Raw genomic sequence first — 24,305 nt, 5'->3', positions numbered from 1 at the left:
TTACCTGGTCAAAGTAGATGCGGATGGAGCCCACGTTGGTGGCCCCCACAGCTGTCAGTGAGAAGAAGCCGTGTTTCCAGTCCCCAGTCAGGACTACCCGCTCATTGTGGCAGAAGAGCTCTTTGATCCAGCGGGCCATGCCGGGGTTCACGGACATCAGGGAGCCTGTGGGGACAGACACTGCCACTCCCTGCCCATCGGGAGGACAAGCCTCCCAGAGCCCAGTGTGTCTACTCTGGGAGGGCCCAAGACCCACTATACCCCCATGTCATTCCAAATGCAGAGAAGGCTGGCCCCCAGGCTGCCCCTGCCACCCATGCCCAGCAGTGACCTCACAGCTTTGGAGCCTGTGTCCCTTGAAACCAAGAAGCTGAGGACTTCTCTGAGGCCCCCAGGGGCAGGTCCCACCCACGTGCTGGCCCGGGCCTACCTGGGAAGTGGCGCCGGTGGGAGACAGTCCAGTCAGTGGGGGAATGGAAGCAGTGGTAGTCCCCAGGGGCCAGGTAGATGACGCAGTGGTAGAGCTCATTCCCTTCTCGGGTGACCAGCTGGCTCCTGAAGGAGCCACAGGAGGTGGCTGTGGGGCAGACACGAGCCAGGCGCTCACACAAGCACTTGATACTTACTGCCCAACACGGAGCCTGCGTGTAGCCTGGACACTGGCTCCAAGGAGGCCTGAAGCTGCGGGCAGAGTAACTCCTGGTCCACAGGCCTCCCTCCCAGACCCATTCCCATCCCCACCCTCCACCCTCTGACATCCAGCGCAGCCACGCCACAGCACAGCTGCCTGGCCGCCACCAGGCCAGGACCCACCTGGTGGGAAGGGCAGGTCCTCCGCGGGGATGCGAGGGCCCAGGAACGACTCCAGCGAGTAGGTGACCCCCTTCACCTGCTCCACCTCGCAGTTCTTCACCTGCCCGAAGTTGAGGATCTTCCCATCCGATGGGCTGATCTGGAAGGGCCGGGAGAGGTTGGCTGTGGGGGAGGGGAGGGGACAGAGGGCAGGGCCACCTCCTCCTTGGGGTTTGGCCTGGGAGGAGTGCCCACCAGGCCACCTGTTCCTAAAGGCACAGGCAAGAGCTGCCTGTACGGAGGCAGGAGTAGAAGGTGGGGTTGGGCCTCACCACGCTGTGCAGGCCGCACACGGGCCGGGCCTGTGGCTTCAGCTTGCGCCGGAAGAACTCGCTGAGGTTCCGGTAGTGGTGCAGGTCCTCCACGGCGGCCTCCTTCATGTTAACCCCGAAAGTCCAGATGTACAGGCTGTAGACGGGCCTGCGCAACCAGTGCGGCAGCTCCACTTGGTTGAGGCGGCCCCAAGCCCGCGACAGCAAGCGCGTCGGCACCGACTTGTACAGGGCCACCTGCAGGCCGCGGGCAGGCGGGTGAGTCAGCCACACCGTGTGCTCACCCCCCAACCCCCCTCCCCCCCATCAGCCGGTACCCTCTCCCCTCCCCGTGGGCCACCTCCCGAGGCCTGAGCAGCTTGTCCCCACGAGGGCTTTGTGACATGGTTGTCTCTCACCAGGAACCAGACTGAGCTTCCAAATCTCTCACACACGGTACCGGCCAGGCCTGTGACACAGTGACTTACAGCTCAGCTGTCAGCCATTTCCTGCAGAGTTCCCTCAGCGGCTACCCCACTCCCTCCCCAGTCCCCTGGGAGACTGGCCAGCACAGCCTCTCTTCTTGAGGTGGGGAGGGGCAAACACAGATCTGACACGGTCACACAGGCTGTGGTGGGCAGTACTGCCCGAGTCCCAGACCAGCACAGAAGGGAGAGGCCTCTGGTGCGCGGGCAAGTCCACAGCCCAAAGCACATGTGCTCGTCCCCCACCCCGAAGTTGGGGACTCTCATGCAGACGGGCTGACCACTGACACCTGCGCTCCGAGGGCCTGAACACGCCCGCCGAGCCCGCCTGTCCACACAGCTGTCCCCAGCTGGCGCTCCCCCAGGAGGCAGAGGGGACTCGGCCTCTCAGTTGGACCCTCCAGCCAAACTCAGGGCCAGACGACCCAAAAGGGGCAGCCTCTTTAACCTCAGGTGCCTCTGCCATAGTGGGACGTGCTAATTGGTGGCTGCTGCTTGCTGAACACAACCAAGACACCAAGTCCCCAAAGCATAAAAGCAATTCCATTCCAACTTTAAACACCTTTAAAGAGGCAATAAGTTAGCGGCTCCCAGCACTCCCAGCTGACACCCATCCGCAGGGGCGGCCCAGGGCTGCCCTATGACCCCAGGCCTAATGCCCAGTGCCCCATAGGTGCCCCTGAGCTTTCAAGCCCTGGCAACGCCCACCTGGGCTGTCCAAGGGCCTGGGAGCAGGGTTTCCTCCTTGGGGCCAGCTTGCCTGAGAGCCAGGCGCAGCCAGGCCGCTCCCTCACGCAGCCCTGCCCAGGGCTCCTGGGTCCTCAAAGGCATCCTCACCCAAAGGGGCCCACACAGGCTCCAGCCTCCCTGAACCACCCTCTGGCGTCCAGAAATTAATTTGGATTCTTCTCAAAATCACCCCTATGCTCTTTTCAGACACCATTTTCTGAATGCCCAATGTGGGTTCTTTCCAGAAGCAGAGTCCCCACATGGCAGAAATGCAGGCAAAGAGAGCAGGCAGTGGACGGTGGGCCGTTACAGTCACCTGTCTGCAGCCCACCCTCTCCACAGGCTTGCCTTCCAACGTGACCCTGCCGGAGCGCTCAGGCCCCACAGCACCACCTCTGATCTGACAAATGTCTCCTCGGTCTCCTGGGCCCCAACCTCAGGCCTGCCTGGGGGGAGGCCAGGCCAGCAGCCCCTGCACACTTACCCTGCTCACGGGTCTCCATCCCACCCGGCTGAGTGGCCTGAGGGCGCCAAGGGGCAGGAGGTAGTAGAGGACCGTCAGGGGCCAGGAGCGCAGTTTCAGGGCGGGTTTGGACATGCAGCTCAGCTGTCCCAGCCTTCGCCTCAGGGCCAGCTGGGGGAAGTACAACCTGCAGGGCACATGTCCGCACACAGCCAGGGTCAGTGGAGGACCGGGGGCCCCACCTCACCCTCTACAAGCTCGCCTCTCGGAGTCAGGCGGCACCGGCCAAACTCCTTCGTCCCAACCCAATTCTGAGTTGGGGGCTTGGCTGCCTCTGGTCGGCAGACTCATTTCCCAGTCTCCCCACCTGCCTGTCAGCTGAGACACACAGGGTGAGGCACCTCTCAGATGGAGTAGCTTCTGAACCTGGCAGGGGCTCCGGAGAGGACCTTGGGGCTGAGTGCACCAGGAAGACGGTGCAGAGCCTGCCGTGTGGCCCCCTACCGGCCTGGGGCCAGCTCTGCCCACACAGGCTCCGAGGAGAGCTAGTCTGATCCCCCTTAGCCCCTGGCAGCGCAGGATCTGGGAAAATCTCTTCATGGCTCCAAGCCTCTTATTTCCTCATTTGAGGGATTGGGCCTGACAAGATCACAAAGGAACACACACACAAACACGCACAAGCACTAGTGCGCGTGTACACACACACACACACACAAACACAACCCCCCCCCCCCCAACAGCTACTGCTCCATCCATCCCCGTGGTCTTTCTGCATCAGGTCAGGTTCTCCCAAACAATCATTGGTGGGGATAAGCTCCCCGCCAACCCTCAGGCCACCTTCCAGGTCTGCTGGGGCCACACACACCTGACCCAGGCCCCTCCTTCAGATAAACATAGGTGGGCCTTCCCCAGACCCCACCAGCTCAAATTCAGCGCATTCAGCCAGGCTCAGCCTCGGGGGAGCCAACTCTGGGATGAGCCTTTCCACTGGAACCCTGGCCCTCCTGAGGCATGACGCTGAGGCCCAAGTCGCCTTGCCACATGCCTAGGACCTATAAAGTGCTCCTGAGGCCCCAGTGTGGCCATCAGGAGACCACACTGCCACCCACTCTGAGGATGTCCCGGGCCTTTGGTTTCCTCATCTACAGAAACACTGCATTCAACTCAAGAATAAGGCTCCATCGGTGCCTGTGTGCTCTCAGAGCAGCTCTGTCCTCTGCCCGCAATTGCTCAACAAACCAAGGAACAAAGAGGCACCTCAGCTGATACGAAAAGCAGAAAAAACTGGAGAACTGAGCCGAAGGCCAGGCCTTGCAGCTCAACAGTGGCCCTGGGAGGCACTGCTTCTCCACTGCTCACCAGATCCCCTGTGTCCACTGTCTCTCCCATCCCACCCCCTCCAGCTTTAAAAAGGTCTGGCAAGTGGGTAGGGGCCAAGCAAAGCCTGACACATCACTGCTCTCCCCTGGGCTCCCCCCATCCGCCTTGCTCTCTGCAGAAGTACGGGGACCAATCTCGGAGGAGCTGCGCTGCAGCGGGGCGGAGGCGCAGCACAGACACTGGCCCACCAGCCTGCTGGCCCCCCAGTACCTGAAACGGGCTCTCCAACTCAGGCCCCCCCGGGCTGGACCCCTCCAGCCGCGGGGGCTGGTCCCCCGGCCCCCTGCCGCCGCCACCACCTCCACCACGGGGCCGCTGGACGTGAACTCTGACCTTTTGGAGGTCGAGGCGGGGCGAGGCCAGGTTAGGATGCAGCCGTGGCCCGCAGCATCTCACCATTTTGCCGCGCGGAGCTCCGGTCCTCGCCGCGCCTCTGACTGACACATGGTGGGCGGCGCAGGGAGGCAGTACCAGGCTCGCTCCCTTTGTCTCTCCTCCTTCCTCCCTTCCCCCCTGGAGCTCCTGCGCTGTCACCGCTCCTCGCCCCAGCGGCTGCGGCTGGGGGACTGCTCCCTGGCTAGGTCCGGTCCAACGGATCAGGGCTGTTGCAGAGACAGGCACCGATCACACACCTGCTCGGCCTGCGCACCGGCCCCGCCCTCGGCCCGGTCTGTCCCTGGCCTGGCTGCCTGCCCGCTCCCGGCAGGGAGGGGACCCGGCGCCTCTGAACCCAGGAGCACAAGCGGGAATCTGAGCCCCGCGCTCCAGGCGGGCGCCCAGCGTCGGCCTGTCTGCGGCCCCGGCGGCCCCTCCCTCGCCGGGACCTGACCCATTTTCCTTTCAGATGACAAAGTAGCATCTGAGGGATGAGGGCGCAGGAAGGCGGGAGAGGCGCGGCGGTGAGACCCCAGCATCTGGCCTGCTCCAGCTCTCTCCTCGTCGTCTCCCCCACCCCCCACCTCAGGGCCCCCCATACCTGCCGCCTCTGAAGAGGGGCACCAGGGCGACCTCAGGGAAACCGGCCGCCCCGCCTTCCCATCTCTCTGGGGAGGATCAGCACTTTGGTCCGCGGCCGCCCGGCTCCCTGCGAGGACGCCCAGCCTCTGCAGATCATGGGCAGGAGGAGAGCAAACATTCCGCAGCCTGGGAGTCACAGCCCCGCCCAGCGCAGCCCCCAACCCATGCGCCCGGCGTCGTCTTTAGATGAAGACATGCGGGGTCCCAGGCTGCTCCGAAGGCAGAGAACTGACCCGGCCCAGGCCCCCGCGCTGAGACCGAGCAAGAGGCCCCAACTCGGACATGGCTCGACCCTCACAGGCTGAACTTCTGAGGTCCTGGGCAAACCCACCTCAGCCAAGGAGGTAAAAACCACCAGCCCGGCACCTGCCAGATCTCTAGGTGTGAGTGGCCATGGGGCTGGACTAGGCTGACTAAGGTTTGGACGTGAGCGTGGATTTCCACCCCTGCCAAGGCCCACCCCACCTCAGACCAGGACCCCTCGGCAACCTCATCTCCCCAGGCCACCCGCCTCGCTGAGTGGCCGCTGAATGGCAGGAGGGCGCCCGCACAGGCCTCCTCCTGCCCGAGGGCCCATGGACACTCTGGCTTTTGCCTGGCCAGGCTCGAGCTGAGGTCCCACTAACTCCCTTCCTACAGCCCACCTGCCGAGCACAGCCCCGCCCACCTGCCGAGCACACAGATCCGCCCACCCGCCAAGCACAGCCCTGCCCCGCCCTCCCAGCTTCGGGCCCCAAACTCGCCTCCTGCCAGCTCCCCAGGAAACAGGCCCAGCGGGGTGATAGGCAGTCAGGGTTGCGCCCGAAGCTAGGCTCCAGGACAAGGCTCTCTCCCCGACTCTAGAAACTCTAGAAAGCTTGGGCTGCGCGCACACCCGGGATTCACGGTGGGGGCTGGTGACGCCTTGTGGGCGGGGATGGGAGCCAGGCCTCCTCCTGCCCGTTTTCCTCGGTGGGACCTTGACGGCTGCAGAATGTTGTCAGAAAAGCACATTCAGGAACCCACAGACAAACCCAGCTTGGCCCAAAACCTCAGGACCTCAAAGCAGATACCTGTGTGTGCCTTTGCATTGCATTCTCCCCCAAGGCCTCCAGTCCAGGGGCCTGGCCGGACCACACAGCCCACCAGGGCAGTGGAGGGGACTCTGGGGGACCAGCCCAAGGAGCTGCTATCCTGGAGAGACTCCAGGAACTGCCCTGAGAAGCTGGGCAGGAGGTCTTCACGCCTCAGTCCTGTCTCCGTCACTACTCCACTTCCTCTTCTAAAACGGGACACTGAGACCAGGGTCAGGTTTCTTTTAAATCACCAGTGTTCCCCAAAAGGCCCCCAGCAAGCTGACATGAATTCAGCTGTCCATCAGGAAACGGGCCAACACCCTCTGACTAGCTCAGAGCCGCAGGACGGAGGGAAGGGGGTCCCTAGAGGTCACCCCTTCTCACTTCCCAAGAGCAGAGCCACTTGCTCAGCCAACAGTGCTCCCAGCATCCCCATCTCAGAGCCCCACTTGCCCTCTGTGCCTACAGTGGCCTTTGGAGGCCAAGCTAGAGCTTTCTCCCTCTCTGGTTCCCTGAGTGCAACTTGGGGAGGTCAGGCCTGAAGGAGGAGCCTGCAAGGACAGCGCCCTGAAGCAGAGAAGTACAGACACCTTCCCTCTCTCGAGAGAGTCTCAAGGACACTCTGTGGAGGAGAGTTTGGGGCTATGACCAGTAGGACTTTAAAGTCATTACATGGCCATGTGGAACATGAGAACACAGAAGCTTTGGTGGGGGGCAAGGACAATCTGGTTACTGTGATCCTGGATGCCCTCCCCACCACCCTCGCCCTGAGAGCTGGGAAAGGCCTTGCAAGTCACACATGCTCTCTGAGTCTCAGTTTCCTCATCTGGAAATGGGAAGGGTCCTTCCTCCTGCTCACCCGCCTTGAGTCTCAGATCAAAGCTGTGACCAAGGCCAAGAACAACTCTGCTCAGAAACCCTATGCCTCTCTTCCACCCAAGAGCTTAGTGCAGCCTCACCCCCCAGACCTGGCTCCCAGTGCCTCCCCTCCCTTTCCAAACCCACGCTCTGGGAGGACAGAAGTTTGCTACCACTGGGAAGATGGAAGGAACAGGGCAGAGGAGGCAGTTCTGACAGAGGAGCCCAAATCACAGGGGCAGCGATGATGTGAGTAGGAAGGGATGGCTCAACAGGACCATGTTGGGGGGAGCTCACCTTTGTCAGGACGGCTGTTCTGGGGGTTCACACCCCAGAGGTGCTGCAACATCCCCACCCACCCCTCACTGCCCTCGACGAAGGCCTTGTAACCCTGCACGTGTCCAGCCTAAGAGAGCCCAAGGATGTGCTCCTGCTCCCTGAGTGGAAAGCTCACTGGGTGCCAGTAATCCGGCCTGAAGCCTCAGCAGAAACCCCAGTGCCCCCCAAAACATGTGTCCCCAGCCTGACTTGCTGTGCAGACTCCCAGCTCTGGAGGGCAGGGCTGCTGGGTAGCTGTGTCCAGGTGGGGCCACCAACCATTCCTCCCCTGAGTTCCAAGGCTAGAAGCTGACAAAATGTCAAGTAGGGAACCAGGAAAATGGATTCTCCCGGGTGAAACGGGTGAGCCATCTTGGGGAAGCCTTGGGCGAGAGAAGAGGAAGCAAAGAGAAGGGTCCAGAGGCACCTCTTTCAAGGGCGGTAGAGATGGGGACAGGACTCGGCAGGACTCTTCCATAAATCCCCTCAAGGAAAGGAACCTTCTCTGGGGCAATCCTTAGCACTAGCGGGGAATGGGGTTCTGGGAAGGGCGGGGTGTCACCCCCTCCCGCCCCTTGGCTGGTACATGGTGACAACTGCAGCATATCCGGGTCCCACCGAGGAACACTGCCGCTTCCCTCCCTCTCTGGCGCCCGTCCCAGACCCTTCGGGCAGAACTGAGGAAATGGGCGCAGGAGGACATCGAGCCGCCCGCAACGCCCACATTTCCCTTTTCCGGGCCGGGAGGCGAGGAGATGCTACACGACGCGAAGGAAGTGAGCTCATCCTGCCCGGCCCCGTGACCCACCGTGTGGGGCCAGGGAAGCCACACTCGATCGGGGTTGGGGGGTGGGCTCCTCAGGCCCCAAGCGGTGAGGGGCGACCGGCCTCCCGGCTACGCGAGCAGGCCTTCCGCTTGCGCGGGGCGGCTCGGCCGCGGCCGCTCACTCACCGGCAGGTTGTCCGCTCCGCTGGCTTCCGCGCCGCGCGCCGGCTGAACTCGCAGGGAGGTGCCGCTCCTCGGAAGCCTGACTGCGGGCGGGCGGGCGGGGGCTCGGCTCCAGCCAGTCAGGCCGCCGGGGCGGCAGCAGGAGACCGGACACCAGGCTCGCTCGTCAGCCGCGCCCCGCCCCCCAGCCCGGGGTTCCTTTAAGGGAAGGGGCGGGGCCAAGGAGCGGCGGGAACAGGCGACCGGCCCGACGGCCACAGGACTTCGCGGGTGCCTCCTGGGGGCGGTGCTGGGCTCCCTGGGCCGCGAGCTCCTCCCACACACCCCTCCGGGCCGCCAGGGCCTCCACGTGCTGCGGACCTCACCCGAGGGCCGGCTTCTCTGGACTGAGCACAAAGCCACCTCCAGACACATTTTCTAGCCCTCGAAGCCCTCGCTCCTTCCTACACCTGACCCTGAAGACAAAGGCTGCTCCTCACCCCACCCCCTCTCCTCCAGGCAGACACACCCTGACACACAAAATCCCCTGGTGCAGACCAGCAAACAAGACCCAGTGGGCAAGGTCCACCCCCGCCCAGCACATACGCTTCCTCGCGGGGATCAAGACCTGTGGGGTGATTCTCACCTTATCTTTCTACCCCACTAGATGGTGGGGCCCCAGCCTGCAGGGTCAGCACCCTACCCCCATGCCTACTGAAAGCACTCAGTCAACATGGGATGGAATGAACCAGCTTAACACTTTTTAGGGGAGGGGGAGGGTCCAGCGGGGAACACCACCACTACTCAACCACAAAAAGCATGTGGAATTCAGGAACCTGATTAGCTGAACAACCCCAGCTTCTTTTGACCACTGGGAATTTAGTTTCTAAAGCAACATTTAGACCAGGAAGAGAGCTGACAGGGCTTGTGAAGAGATGGGCAGCTCAGCCAAGGCAGCCTGGAAGAGGACACAGCAGCATGCAGACACAGCCCCACACACCTGCCCCCTCATCCGGATCCAGCCCAACCAAGTGTTCCATAACAAGCTGGAGGGATCCTTGGGACGCCAGTAGGAACTGGGAGGCAGGGAGGTGCACAGCCGACCTCAGCCTCCTAGCCTGGGCTCACAGCATTCTTGGAGCCCCAGCGAGACTTTGGACCCCTGCTCACCTCAGAGCTCTAACCAACCACCACTCGAGATGGAATAAAAAGGAGTTAAAGCACAGAAGATGCTGACACACAATCTTAGCAACACTAAATTCCAGAACCAGAAATCCAGGAAGACTGTCCTGACTTCCCCAAAGCCTGCAGTGCATCCAGCAGGACCCAAGTTAGACCTAAGGGGGAAAAACAAGTCTGGATCAAAAGCCCAGATTCTTACTTGCTGAGCGGCCTGTGGAGCGCTGATGCTCTCCACTGTAAAATGACCAACTGGGCTGCTCCACATGGACCAGAGCTCCTCTGTAATCATTCAAAGCCTCTCAGGCTGACTGGCGTCTAGGAAACTCATAAACCAGCCCACAGGTCTGCCCTGAGATTAGCCCGCCCAGCCTTCTAACCTGCCCTCCACCACGTATATCTCAGGAGGGAAATGCCTTCTGGACAATATTCCAGACAATACTCAACATGATTTCTGGGAGTAAGAAAAAACCCCTTGGAAGGTTTACTCTCCCAGCCCAAATGAGGTCCCTTCTGGCCACCCACACTTGGTCCTTAATTTCTAGTCCTCCCACCTTGTTTGGACTCCCCTGGGCGGGAGTGCCACCTAGTGCCACTGCGAGGCTCTGCAGGCCCCAGGCCACTTGGCCGCAGCACCCGTGGACAGGCCAACCTCCTCAGGCAACCCACTGCCACTCCCCCGCTCCTTGCAGAGTGAACTCCGTGCCCTGCTGTGCCAGGGGACAGAAGGGAGTGGCGGGGCAGGGGTGGCAGGTGCTCTCTGTTAATTCTCATTCCCTGGGGGCCGATGGAGGCCCCTCAAAGAAGAGAGGTGATGGTTGGTGTCCGGTGTCCCAAGGCTGGCACGAGGAGCCAGGGGCAGGTTATCAGCCTCACAGAAGCCTGGGCAGGAGCCCGGACAAGCACGGACTACCCTCAGGTGATTCCTTGATCTGAAGGCTTCTCACAGCCCTGCCAAATTCTCCCTTCGTGTTCTCGAATGTTTCCTAGCAATCCCACCAGCCCAGGTGACTTCTCTGCCACCCAGGCAGCGAGGAGGGTGCAGCAGGGTAAGGAAGCCCAGCAGAAAGCTCCCTCTAGGCCGGAGCCCAGCCTTGTCCATTCCCTTTCCCCTTAGTGGTGCAGGCACAGAGCACCCCCTTGGGCTGGGGGAGGCAGGGGAGAGGAAAGGCTGGAGTGGCTGCCACAGCTCCTGGCACGTACCACGAAGGAGGTCCCTGAGGCCTTGAGATGTCCTCCTGCCCTGGAATGAGCCCAGGATTCTCTGAGGTCAGAGCTGGGCAGGCAGCAGGGTCTACTTCCCACCAACTTGACTGTCTGCCCATTTTAACATCCAGAACTGTCTTCTCAACACCTATTAGGTAAGAGGTAAAATAGTACTTACTGAATCTCCACCCCCTGCCAGCATAGGACCAGGTATTTATTTATTCCTACATCATTCTCATTTAAGAGCAGCCTGTTCACAGAGGGGAACAATAAAGCTATAACAATTACAGGAAGTTTAAAAACATGCAAAACACATTCTACACTGTCCAGGGTCATGGACTCGTGGAGCGAAGGAAATGCCAAGTGCAGATCAACAGGGTAGGGGTGAGCGACATGGGAGACCTGACAGGCTGATCTGGCTTTATTCCTTTTCAGAACTGGAACGTCACACCTCACATTTTAAAAACACTAAACTGAGGGCAGAAACAAGGAAGCGGTGCTAACGCACCCCATGGCCAGACAAGATGACAACAAACCATGTTATTATGCTCAGATGTGGACTTCAGTGTTTAGGGGTGAAGTTTCATAATGTCTGCTATGTACTTTCAGTGGCTCAGAGAAGAGTCCGTACATATGCACAGAGACAAAGCAGATACGAGGAAACATTAATAACTGGTCACTCAAGCAGTGTGTGTGGGTAACACTTCTCTCAACTTTTCTACTCTGTTCAGAAGTATTCACAATAAAAAACTGGAAGACTTTGCTTTAAGCCACAGAAAAACCTCTAAATTCTACTACTGGGGAGAAAAACTCAAGACCACATTCAGCACACACACAGCGCCTCTCTGGCCCTGAGGCAGCATCATGCCCACCGCTCCTGCTTCATGAGGCGGGTGGGGCAGTTCCGAGCCGAACCCCTCACTCCTGTCCAGGCAGCAGCCCTCCGATGACAGCAGCCCGCTCTGCAGCCTAGGGCCCCATCTCCGCAGAGTCAGCTCCTTGGTTTGCAGGAGGAGGGACACGTGGACAGCTTCTTCCCCAAAGGGCCCTCCTTTCTACCAGGCCAGCTTCCCCACCACCTGCACCTCTGTCCTCAGGACCCGTGAAGGCAAAAAGGACTCCTCAGAAGCGCCAGAGACCAAGGGAAATCTGCCACCAGATGCCACCCTTCATGGAACAGGAAACCCCGGCAGGAGGGGGAGCACACCTGGGCACTCCCCCCATACACACCTGCCATCCAGGTCACCTGGTGACCTGGGCTTACAGACGCTACACACCTTCCACCCCTCTTGGTAAGAAACACTTATGAAGGTCTGTTCCCCCCTTTGACTTATAGGGACAAAAAGGACAGCATATCTGAAATCATAGCTGCCACACAAACACAGACTGCGATGCTCGGGCACAGGCAGTGGCCTTCCAGCTCCGGTCAGTGCTGCTCCCTTGAAGCCAGTTCTCCATAGAGGCCCGGTGGCGACCACCCTCCCCACTGAGGCCAAACGCCAGGCCCAGGTAGCCCAAATAAGGTAGCTGGGCTCTTTGACCCCAAACCCTGACCTTTTCCAGGAAGGACACCATGAGTTCCTGAAAAGAAACTCGTGGACGCGTCCCCTCCTCCATGCCCGGCACTCGGCCTGCTTGCAGCTCCAGTTCTAAGGGCAGAGCGTTCTCCTGGTCTGACCAGAGCCGGAGGAGTGTGGTGGATTCCTTGTTCCGTGCCATTCAGATTAAACGTTAAACTTACAAATACTCTGAGCCAGTATAGACAGAGAATAAACACATGAAAATGTTGAAGTGGACTCACATTTTAAAAAAAGCAAATTACAAACTGTATTAAGGTATGATTCTTGATGTTCCCTATTTCCTCCACTGCTCTCAGTAAAGAGCTACTCCACCCCTCCATCCACTCAAGTCAAAACTCACGAGTCATTTTCCATTTCTCTCTCCCCCCGCATGCAATCCATCAGTGCATCCTGTCCACTCTCCCCTCAAAACATACCCAGAATCGAATGTGGAATCTAAAAATTACAACAAACTAGTGAATATAACAAAAAAGCAGCAGACTCACAGATACAGAGAACTAGTGGTTACCAGTGGAGGGGGGGTGGGGGTGGGGAGGAATATTGGGATAGGAGAGTAAGAGGTACAAACTATTAGGTATAAAATAAGTTACAAGGACTTCCCTGGTGGTGCAATGGTTACGAATCCGCCTGCCAATGCAGGGGACACGGGCTCGAGCCCTGGTCCGGGAAGATCCCACATGCCACGGAGCAACTAAGCCCATGAACCACAACTACTGAACCTGCACTCTACAGCCAGAGAGCCACAACTACTGAGCCCGCGTGCCACAACTACTGAAGCCCGCACGCCTAGAGACCACACTCCGCCACAAGAGAAGCCACCACAATGAGAAGAATGAGAAGCCCGTGCAGTGCAATGAAGAGTAGTCCCCGCTCGCCGCAACTAGAGAAAGTCTGCACACAGCAACGAAGACCCAACGCAGCCAAAAATAAATAAATTAATGAATTAAATAAGTTGCAAAAATATACTGTACAACATAGGGAATAGAGCCAATAGTTTATAATAACCTTAAAAGGAGTTTAACCTTTAAAAATTATGAATCACTATATTGCACACCTGTAACTTATACTGTACATCAACTATACTTCAATAAAAAAAAAATACCAGAATCGAGTGCCTCCCCCCCACCCCAACTCCACTGCTCCCCACTCTGATCCAGGCCACCACCTTCTCTTGCTGGGATCCTGTCAGAGCCTCCCAAAAGGTCCCCTAATCTGTCTCCACAGCAGCCAGGACGACTGGATCAGAACCCAGATCACTCAGCACTCACTCAGAGGACAGGCTGAGCTGGCGCCATGGGTCCTCCTGCCCTCCTACCTTCCTGCCCTCTGTGCCTCCAGCCACAGGGGCTCTTTGTTCTCCCTAAACAGCGACAAGTGTTCTCTATCCATCTCAAGCCACTACCTGGACCACTCTCCCGGCCCCTCAGATGCACCCTCAGCCCACACGGCACTAAGCGGGGCCTTCCTTCCTTCCCTGACTGCCTTGGTCCCAGCCCAACTCTGCCCCAGCCTCAGACACTGTGCCCTTTACCTGTCTATGTTCTCACACGGCCTTTCAACCACTAGACATGTCCATGTGTCCGTCTGTTTCTCAGCTGTCTCAGCCCCTAATAAGGGAAGCTCTCTGAGGACGGGAGCGCTAGCTCTATTTACCAGTGGATCCCCAGCATCTCAACAGGGCCTGGCATCTGGAAGGAGCTCAAAGATTTGTTGAATGAAGCAGCAAATTCAAGAAGAGAGGAATGGTGTTCATCTATGACAACTGTTTCAGTAACACCCAGTGTGGTTCATATACCCAACAATGCCTATTACTAACGGGTACAATAGTTTTAGATGGCAAACATGTAGCAAAAATCGTGCAGGTGCCCAGACCCCTTCAGATAGCAATTCTACACTGAGGCATTCAGCCTGAGGAAAAGGCCTACGTGCAAAGATGTGCTCTACAACGTTAATCACGATGGTAAAAACCACCAGGGCACCAGAATCCACTATGGTAGTAGAGCCACTTAAGGTATGTAGTTACAAGAAGTCTTGTAAAATCATCATATGTAGCAATATGTATAAGGTAAAAAAGGCAAGATACAAAACAGGAGTAGCTGACCCCTGAACAACACAGGTTTGAATGCGCAGGTCCACTTATAAGCAGACTTTTTTCAATAAATACGTACTACAGTACTACATAATTGGAGGATGTGAAGCCACGCATACCGAGAGTGGTCTGTAAAGTTATATGCATATTTTCAGTTGCTGGGGGGAGGGGAGTCAGTGCCCCTACCCACCCGCATTGTTCAAGGGTCAACTGTATATCCATTTAAAAAAACAGACAGGGCTTCCCTGGTGGCACAGTGGTTAAGAATCCCCCTGCCAATGCAGGGGACACGGTTTCGATCCCTGGTCCAGGAAGATCCCACATGCCGCGGAGCAACTAAGCTCGTGCGCCACAACTACTGAAGCCTGCGCGCCTGGAGCCTGTAGCTCTGCAACAAGAGAAGCCGCCGCAGTGAGAAGCCCGCTCACCGCAACGAAGAGCAGCCCCCGCTTGCCACGACTAGAGAAAGCCCGCGCGCAGCAGCGAAGACCCAACGCAGCCAAAAATAAATAAATAAATTTATAAAAAACAAAAAAACAAAAACACAAAAAAGAAACCAGACAGACATGAAGTGAAAAATAAAGCCCGTGATTATGCAACAAGTCGTCAGGTGAGAAGGGGTGGGAATCATGACTGTCCTCCCAGTTCTCCAACATTCTGTCAGATCATTACATCACCTCTGTCATTTACAAGAGAATGAGACTGACTTCCAGAAGGGGGCCAAGACCATTCAATGGGAATGTGCTGGGAAAACTGCACATTCCCATGAATGAAGTCAGATACTTAACCTTACACGATATTAAAAAACAATTCAAAATGGATCAAAGACGTAAACACAAGACCTAAAACTATAAAATTCTTAGAGGAAAATAGGAGAAAATCTTCATGACACTGGATTCAGAAATGATTTCTTGGATATGACACCAGAAACACAGGAAATAGAAGTATAAATAGATAAATTGGACTTCATCAAAAGATATGACCAAGAGAGTAAAAAGATAAGCCATAGAATGGGAGAAAAATATTTGCAAATACATATACCAGATAAGGGTCTAGTATCCATAAAAATAAAGAACTCCTGCAACTCAGCAACGAAAAACCACACAATTCAAAAATGGACAAAGGGGGACTTCCCTGGTGGCGCAGTGGTTAAGAATCCACCTGCCAATACAGGGGACACGGGTTCAAGCCCTGGTCCGGGAAGATCCCACATACCACGGAGCAACGAAGCCCATGCACCACAACTACTGAGCCTGCGCTCTTAAGCCCGTGCTCTGCAGCAAGAGAAGCCACCGCAATGAGAAGCTCGCGCACCACAACGAAGAGTAGCCCCCGCTCGCCACAACTAGAGAAAGCCTGTGTGCAGCAACGAAGACCCAACACAGCCATAAATAAATAAATAAATAATTTTTTAAAAAATGGACAAAGGGCTTGAATAGACGTTTTTCCAAAGATATATAAATAGCCTATAAGCATGTGAAAGGATGCTCAACATCACTAGTCATTAGAAAATGAAAATCCAAACCTCAATGAGATACCATTTCACACCCATTAGGATGGCTATTATAAAAAATAAATTAAAAGCTGGATTAGAGACCTAAATGTAAGACTGGACACTATAAAACTCTTAGAGGAAAACATAGGAAGAACACTCTTTGACATAAATCACAGCAAGATCTTTTCTGATCCACCTCCTAGAGTAATGGAAATAAAAACAAAAATAAACAAATGGGACCTAATGAAACTTCAAAGCTTTTGCACAGCAAAGGAAACCATAAAAAAGACGAAAAGACAACCCTCAGAAAGGGAGAAAATATTTGCAAACGAATCAATGGACAAAGAATTAATCTCCAAAATATATAAACAGCTCATGCAGCTCAATATTAAAAAAACAAACAACCCAATCCAAAAATGGGCAGAAGACCTAAATAGACATTTCTCCAAAGAAGACATACAGATGGCCAAGAAGCACATGAAAAGATGCTCAACATCACTAATTATTAGAGAAATGCAAATCAAAATTACAATGAGGTATCACCTCACACCGGTTAGAATGGGCACCATCAGAAGATCTACAAACAACAAATGCTGGAGAGGGTGTGGAGAAAAGGGAACCCTCTTGCACTGTTGGTGGGAAGGTAAATTGATACAGCCACTATGGAGAACAGTATGGAGGTTCCTTAAAAAACTAAAAATAGATTTACCATATGATCCAGCAATCCCACTACTGGTCATATACCCAAAGAAAACCATAATTCAAAAAGACACATGCACCCCAATGTTCATTGCAGCACTATTTACAACAGCCAGGTCATGGAAGCAACCTAAATGCCCATCGACAGACAAATGGATAAAGAAGTTGTGGTACATATATACAATGGAATATTACTCAGCCATAAAAAGGAACGAAATTGGGTCATTTGTTGAGACGTGGATGGATCCAGAGACTGTCGTACAGAGTGAAGTAAGTCAGAAAGAGAAAAACAAATAACGTATATTAATGCATGTATGTGGAACCTAGAAAAATGGTACAGATGAACCAGTTTGCAGGGCAAAAGTTGAGACACAGATGTAGAGAACAAACGTATGGACACCAAGGGGGGAAAGCGGCGGGGGGTGGGGTGGGGATGGTGGGGTGATGAATTGGGCGATTGGGATTGACATGTATACACTGATGTGTATAAAATTGATGACTAATAATCTGCTGTATAAAAAAATAAATAAAATTAAATTTAAAAATTAAAAAAAAAAAAGGTGTTGGTGAGGATGTGGAGAAAGTGGAATCCTCATACAATGCGAATGGGAATATAAAATGGTACAGCCACTGTGGAAAAGTTTGGCAGTTCCTCAAAAAGTTAAACACAGGCTGACCATATGATCCAGAAATTCCACTCCTAGTTATACACCCAAAAGAACTGAAAGCAAAGACTCAAACAGATACCTGTACATCAATGCTCACAGAAGCACTATTCCAACAGCCAAAGTGGAAACAACCCACTATCTATCAATAGATGATAAACAAAACGTGGTCTATCCATAAAATGGAATACTATTCAGCCTTAAAAAGGAATGAAACTCTGAAACATGCTACAAACATGATGAATCTTGAAAATATGGTAAGTGAAATAATAAGCCAGACACCAAAGGACAAATGTTGTATGATTCCACTAATATGAAGTACTTAGAATAGTCTTCACAGAGACAGAGTAGAACAGTGCTTAAGGGGGTTGGGTGGGAGGTAGACTAGGGAATATTATTTAATAGGTACAAAGTTTCTGTTTGAGATGATGAAAAAGTTCTAGGAATGGATAGTGGTAATGGTTGCAAAACAGTATGATGGGGCTTCCCTGGTGGCGCAGTGGTTAAGAATCTGCCTGCCAATGCAGGGGACACGGGTTCGAGCCCTGGTCCGGGAAGATCCCACATGCCGCAGAGCAACTAAGACCGTATGCCACAACTACTGAGCCTGTGCTCTAGAGCTCATGAGCCACAACTGCTGAGCCCATGTGCCACAACTACTGAAGCCCGTGCACCTATAGCCCGTGCTCTGCAACAAGAGAAGCCACCCCAACAAGAAGCCTGCGCACCACAACAAAAGAGTACCCCCGCTGCCGCAACTAGAGAAAGCCCGCGTGCAGCAATGAAGACCCAACGCAGCCAAAAATACAATGCAGGGAACATGGGTTCCATCGCTGTTCCAGGAAGATCCCACATGCCGTGGAGCAACTAAGCCCGTGCGCCACAACTACTGAGCCTGAGCTCTAGAGCCCACGAGCCACAACTACTGAGCCTGTGCGCCACAACTACTGAGCCCGTGTGCCACAACTACTGAAGCCTGCGCACCTAGAGCCCATGCTCCGCAACAAGAGAAGCCACCGCAATGAGAAGCCCACACACTGCAACGAAGAGTAGCCCCCGCTCACCGCAACTAGAGAAAGCCCGCGCACAGCAACGAAGACCCAATGCAGCCAAAAATAAATAAATAAATTTATTTTTTGAAAAAAAAAAAAAGAAATAGACCCCAAAATGACAGAAGATGATGAAAAGGAGAAAAGGACTTTGAGACAGCTAAATAAACAAGCACAATATGCTCAAAGATTTATGGGAAAATATGATCATAATGAGAGAAATGGAAGACATAAAAAAGAACCACTTGAAACTTCCAAAATGAAAAACAGAATGTCTTCAATGAAAATTTCTACAAAAAGCTACTAGAATAAGTGAATTTAATAAGATTAAAGAAATGTTCATATATTGCTAATGGGAATACAAAATGGTAAAACAACTATTAATATTTTCAAAACAGTTTGGTGGTTTCTTATAAATACACAGTTACCTAAGAATAGTAATTGTACTTTTAGGTATTTACACAAGAGAAATGAAAACAAATGTCTACACAAAGACGTAAACACAAATATTCATATAGATTTTATACATAATAGCCAAAAGATGCAAACAACCCAAATGTCCACCAACAGATGAAGGGTTAAAAATAATCCGTGGGGGCTTCCCTGGTGGCGCAGTGGCTGAGAATCTGCCTGCCAATGCAGGGCACACGGGTTCGAGCCCTGGTCTGGGAAGATCCCACATGCCGCGGAGCAACTAGGCCCGTGAGCCACAACTACTGAGCCTGCGCATCTGGAGCCTGCGCTCTGCAACAAGAGAGGCCGCGATAGTGAGAGGCCCGCGCACCGCGATGAAGAGTGGCCCCCGCTTGCCGCAACTAGAGAAAGCCCTTGCACAGAAACAAAGACCCAACACAGCCAAAAATAAATAAACAAATAAAAATTAAAAAAAAAAACCAGTATAAATCATAGCAATTAAAAAAAAAAAATCTGTGGGGCTTCCTTGGTGGCACAGGGGTTCAGAATCCACCTGCCAATGCAGGGGACACAGGTTCGAGCCCTAGTCCGGGAAGATCCCACATGCTGCAGAACAACTAAGCCCGTGCGCCACAACCACTGAGCCTGCGCTCTAGAGCCTGAGAGCCACAACTACTGAGCCCGCGTGCCACAACTACTGAAGCCCACGTGCCTAGAGCCCGTGCTCCGCAAGGAGAGAAAACACTGCAACGAGAAGCCCGCGCACCACAACAAAGAGAAGCCCCCGCTCACCGCAACTAGAGAAAGCCCGTGCACAGCAACGAAGACCCAACTCAGCCAAAAATAAATAAGTAAAATTAAAAAAAAAAATCTGTGGCATAGCCACCCAATGAAATACTATTCAGCAATAAAGAGGAATGAATTTCAACATTATGGTCAGTAAAATAAACCACATAGAACAGAGTACATTCCATTTAAATAAAATTTCTTAAAAGAAAAAACTCATCTATAGTGATAAGAAGCAGCTCAGTGATTGCCTGGAACCATGGGTGGATACTGACTGCAAGGGGATACATATTTTCTATCTCCAGTGTGGTGGTGATTACACAAATCTATATATTTATTAAAACCAATGAATTATATGCTTAAAAAGGGTTTTATTGCATGTAAACAATACCTCAGTAAAGTCGACTTAGAAATTGAATCAGGGCTTCCCTGGTGGCACAATGGTTAAGAATCCACCTGCCAATGCAGGGGACATGAGTTCGAGCCCTGGTCAGGGAAGATCCCACATGCCACAGAGCAACTAATCCTGTGCGCCACAACTACTGAGTCTGTGCTCTAGACCCTGCGAGCCACAACTACTGAAACCCGTGCCTAAAGCCTGTGCTCTGCAACAAGAGAAGTCACCACAATGAGAAGCCGGCACACCACAACGAAGAGTAGTCCCCGCTCTCTGCAACTAGAGAAAGCCCACGCTCAGCAACGAAGACCCAATGCAGCCAAAAATAAATAAATTTATTTCAAAAAAAAAAAAAGAAACTAAATCACCACAGCAGCATTATTTACAGTAGCCAAGACATGGAAACAACTTAAGTGTCCATCAAGGGATGAATGAATAAAGAAGTTATGGTGTATATATTTACAATGGAGTATTATTCAGCCATAAAAAATAAGGAAATTCTACCATTTGCGACAACATGGATGGACCTTGAAGGCATTATGCTAAGTGGAATGACTCAGACAGAAAAAGACAAATACCATACGATCTCACTTAAATGTGGAATCTTACAAAAAACAAAAAAACAAAACAAAAAACCCACCAAACTCAGAAAAACAGATCAGACTGAGGAGGAGGGGGAGCGGGGAATTAGAGGAAGGTGGCCAAAAGGTACAAACTTCCAGATATAAGAGAAATAAGTACTAGGGATGTAATGTACAACATGATGACTATAGTTACCACTGCTGTATTAACATACAGGAAAATTAAGAGAGTTAATCCTAAGAGTTCTCATCACAAGGAGAAACTTTTTTTTTCTTTTTTCTTTTCTTCTTTATTTTCTTTTTATTGTATCTATATGAGATGATGGATATTAGCTGAACCTATTGTGGTAATCATTTCACAATGTATCAAGCTATCATGATGTACAGCTTAAACATATATACAGTGATGTATATCAATTGTTTCTCAATGAAATTGGAAAAAAATTAAATCAACTTTCAATAAATATGTAAGTATGGAGAGACTTTCTGGAAGATACACAAGAAATGTTAAAAATTCTTGCTTGGGGCTTCCCTGGTGGCACAGTGGTTAAGAATCCGCCTGCCAATGCAGGGGACACGCGTTGGAGCCCTGGTCTGGGAAGATCCCACATGCTGCGGAGCAACTAAGCCCGTGCGCCACAACTACTGAGCCTGCGCTCTAGAGCCCATGAACCACAATTACCGAGCCTGCATGCTGCAACTACTGAAGCCCACATGCCTAGAGCCCGTGCTCCGCAACAAGAGAAGCCACCACAATGAGAAGCCTGCACACCACACGAAGAGTAGCCCCCGCTCGCCGCAACTAGAGCAAGCCTGCCCACAGCAATGAAAACCCAATACAGCCAAAAATAAAATAAACAAATAAATTTTTAAAAATAACATGAAAAATTCTTGCTTGCTTCTGGAGAGCAGGAATGGGATTAGCAGACGGGGTGGAGAGTAAAGGCTCATTTTTATGTAATCCCTTCTTTACTATTTGAATTTTCACATGATCATATTTTATTTAAAAATTTTAAACTATCTTATTAAAAATAAAAATTAATTTAACAATACATACTCCTAAACAGAGCCAAAAGCTTAGAAGGGCGATGTTCAACAAAATGTTAACTGGTTTCCTGCGGGTTGTAGGATTACGGGTCATCAACTCTTTTCGTCTTCATATTTTGCAGCATTTTCTTATTTTTTGTAGATGAACACATCTTTACAAGTAGATGAAGGACAAAGCTATTTCCACATTGGGGAAAGTGATGCCATATATAGAGAGAGAAAGAGTGGAGCTACTGGAACCTGGATGCTTCTGAAAGCTTCCAGAGACTCCACTCTCTCTTTAACAGGTTACTTTGTTGCTAGTTACAGAATTCCCTTAATCCCACAGCAGCAAACACACAGGTTTCATTTCTACTCAGCAGATTACGTGAACTTTTTTTTTTAATTTTATAAATTGATTGATTGATTGATTGATTGCTACATTGGGTCTTCTTTGCTGCACGCAGGCTTTCTCTAGTTGTGGCGAGCAGGGGCTACTCTTCGTTGCGGTGTGAGGGCTTCTCATCGAGGTGGCTTCTCTTGTTGTGGAGCACAGGCTCTAGGCGCACAGGCTTCAGTAGCTGTAGCACGCGGGCTCAGTAGTTGTGGCGCACGGGCTTAGTTGCTCCACAGCATGTGGGATCTTCCCGAACCAGGGCTCGAACCCGTGTCCCCTGCACTGGCAGGTGGATTCTTTTTGTTCTTTTAAAATATTTATTTATTTATTTACTTTTGGCTGCATTGGGTCTTCATTGCTGCACGCGGGCTTTCTGTAGTTGTGGCGAGCGGGGGCTACTCTTCATTGCGGTGCGCGGGCTTCTCATTGCGGTGGCTTCTCTTGTTGCGGAGCACGGGCTCTAGGTGCGTGGGCTTCAGTTGTGGCTCGCGGGCTCTAGAGCGCAGGCTTGGTAGTTGTGGTACACGGGCTTAGTTGCTACGCAGCATGTGGGATCTTTCTGGACCAGGGCTTGAACCCGTGTCTCCTGCATTGGCAGGCGGATTCTTAACCACTGTGCCACCAGGGAAGTCCCTGCATGAACTTTTTTTTTTTTTCTTTTCTACCATAAAAACAACATGAATCGGGACTTCCCTGGTGGCACAGTGGTTAAGAATCCGCCTGCCAGGGGGCTTCCCTGGTGGCGCAGTGGTTGAGAGTCTGCCTGCTAGTGCAGGGGACACGGGTTCGAGTCCTGGTCCGGCAAGATCCCACATGCCGCGGAGCTACTGGGCCCGTGAGCCACAATTACTGAGCCTGCGCATCTGGAGCCTATGCTCCGCAACAAGAGAGGCCGCAACAGTGAGAGGCCCGCGCACCGCGATGAGGAGTGGCCCCCGCTTGCCACAACTGGAGAAAGCCCTTGCACAGAAACGAAGACCCAACACAGCCATAAATAAATTAATTAATTAAAAAAAAATTAGAACGATTTACTTTAAAAAAAAAAAAAAAAGAATCCGCCTGCCAATGCAGGGGACACGGGTTCGAGCCCTGGTCCAGGAAGATCCCACATGCCGCGGAGCAACTAAGCCCGTGTGCCGCAACTACTGAGCCTGTGCTCTAGAGCCCATAAGCCACAACTACTGAGCCCACGTGCTGCAATTACTGAAGCCTGCATGCCTAGAGCCCGTGCTCTGCAACAAGAGAAGCCACCACAATAAGAAGCCCTCACACCGCAACGAAGAGTAGACCCCACTCGCCGCAACTAGAGAAAAGCCCATGCACAGCAACAAAGACCCAACACAGCCATAAATAAAAAATAAATAAATAAAAACGCTCCCAATCTTTAAAAAAAACAACATGAATCTTAGATCAGGCAAAAATCTTAGAAACATTTTCTTAAATGTGTAAAAACAGAAGCCCCAAGGTGACACAACTCACCCAAGGCCTTGCAGCTGCTGGTTCCCAGATCTCAAGTCTCCTGACACCCTGTCCCTCCCTCCTTACTGCTCCTACGTGAGAGCTGCACCCACCCCAGCCCAGAGAACAGCCTGCAGGGAGTGAGGCGGCATAGATTTTGGAGTTATGGTTTCCTCTAAACTGTTACCAGAAAGAGGAAATTCTATTTACATGAAGGAAAGATGTGAGCATGAATTCTTCAGGAGCGCTGTGCTGGGGGCGGGGTGGGGAGGGGGGGCTAATGTGAATGCTCGTCACATTATCGCAGACAACAACTGTTCAAGTCAGGCCACTCAAATTCACCTACCATTTTAAACAGTCAGAGCCCCAGAGAATGGAGGTACCTCAAATACACAGCAAGCCCTCCCTCCATCTCTCACTGCCACCGTCGAGCTCCTATATTAAGAGCACCTTCTGTGAGCAACATGGTATTTATTGTTCCAAGAGTACGGCATTTGGCATCGACAGACCTCTGTTCTGGAACCTGTTCTGCCACGAACTAGTCTTTCCATTTGTAAAATGGCTCTAACACCTGCCCTTCCTACCTCAGTGAGCTGTTGTAACTAAAAGGGTTCAGAAAAACTGCGAGATGCTGTTCAACATAAGGTACTACAACCATGCTCTTGAGAGTTTTGATACAGAGGGAAGACCAGAGGGTTCTCTGCAACAAAAGAAATTCACAAGCTAGGAAAAGACAAAGGCTTCCTGCTGGCACTCTGACCAAGAGGGGCTAATAGGAAGGCTTCATGTGTGGGGATGGTTATACTGCCCATGTCTGTCTCCTGGAAACCCAGAAAACACTATTTGGTAAGAAAAAATCACCCAGTCACCTCAACTGTGCCACTGACCCCAGAGGCCATCTCAGCAGTAACTTCCAACCTGTCTTCTTTCTCAGCTCTGGAGATGCCA

General features: G+C 52.7%; 1 protein-coding gene across 8 annotated transcripts in view; it reads right to left on the bottom strand.

Moving 5' to 3' along the window:
* PISD (phosphatidylserine decarboxylase) overlaps nucleotides 1-24,305 on the bottom strand; it is a 39,379-nt gene that overhangs the window by 1,910 nt on the left and 13,164 nt on the right. The window contains exons 1-7 of one of the 8 annotated variants that reach the window (XM_059895051.1): nucleotides 8,361-8,764; nucleotides 4,557-4,762; nucleotides 2,802-2,967; nucleotides 1,125-1,361; nucleotides 814-952; nucleotides 431-577; nucleotides 5-165 (exon numbers count right to left, since the gene is read on the bottom strand). In XM_059895051.1, coding sequence (XP_059751034.1) covers nucleotides 5-165; nucleotides 431-577; nucleotides 814-952; nucleotides 1,125-1,361; nucleotides 2,802-2,967; nucleotides 4,557-4,606 — 900 coding nt within the window. In that variant the 5' untranslated portion in view covers nucleotides 4,607-4,762; nucleotides 8,361-8,764. Of the gene's footprint in view, nucleotides 1-4; nucleotides 166-430; nucleotides 578-813; nucleotides 953-1,124; nucleotides 1,362-2,801; nucleotides 2,968-4,493; nucleotides 4,763-5,136; nucleotides 5,264-8,360; nucleotides 8,796-24,305 lie in introns of those variants that run through there. The other 7 variants (XM_059895052.1, XM_059895055.1, XM_059895054.1 and 4 more) reach the window with 7 other exon arrangements.

This window comes from Balaenoptera ricei, chromosome 14, assembly GCF_028023285.1.
Source record: "Balaenoptera ricei isolate mBalRic1 chromosome 14, mBalRic1.hap2, whole genome shotgun sequence".
NCBI classification, from domain to species: Eukaryota; Metazoa; Chordata; class Mammalia; order Artiodactyla; family Balaenopteridae; genus Balaenoptera; species Balaenoptera ricei.
This window is presented reverse-complemented; position numbering and strand designations above follow the sequence as displayed.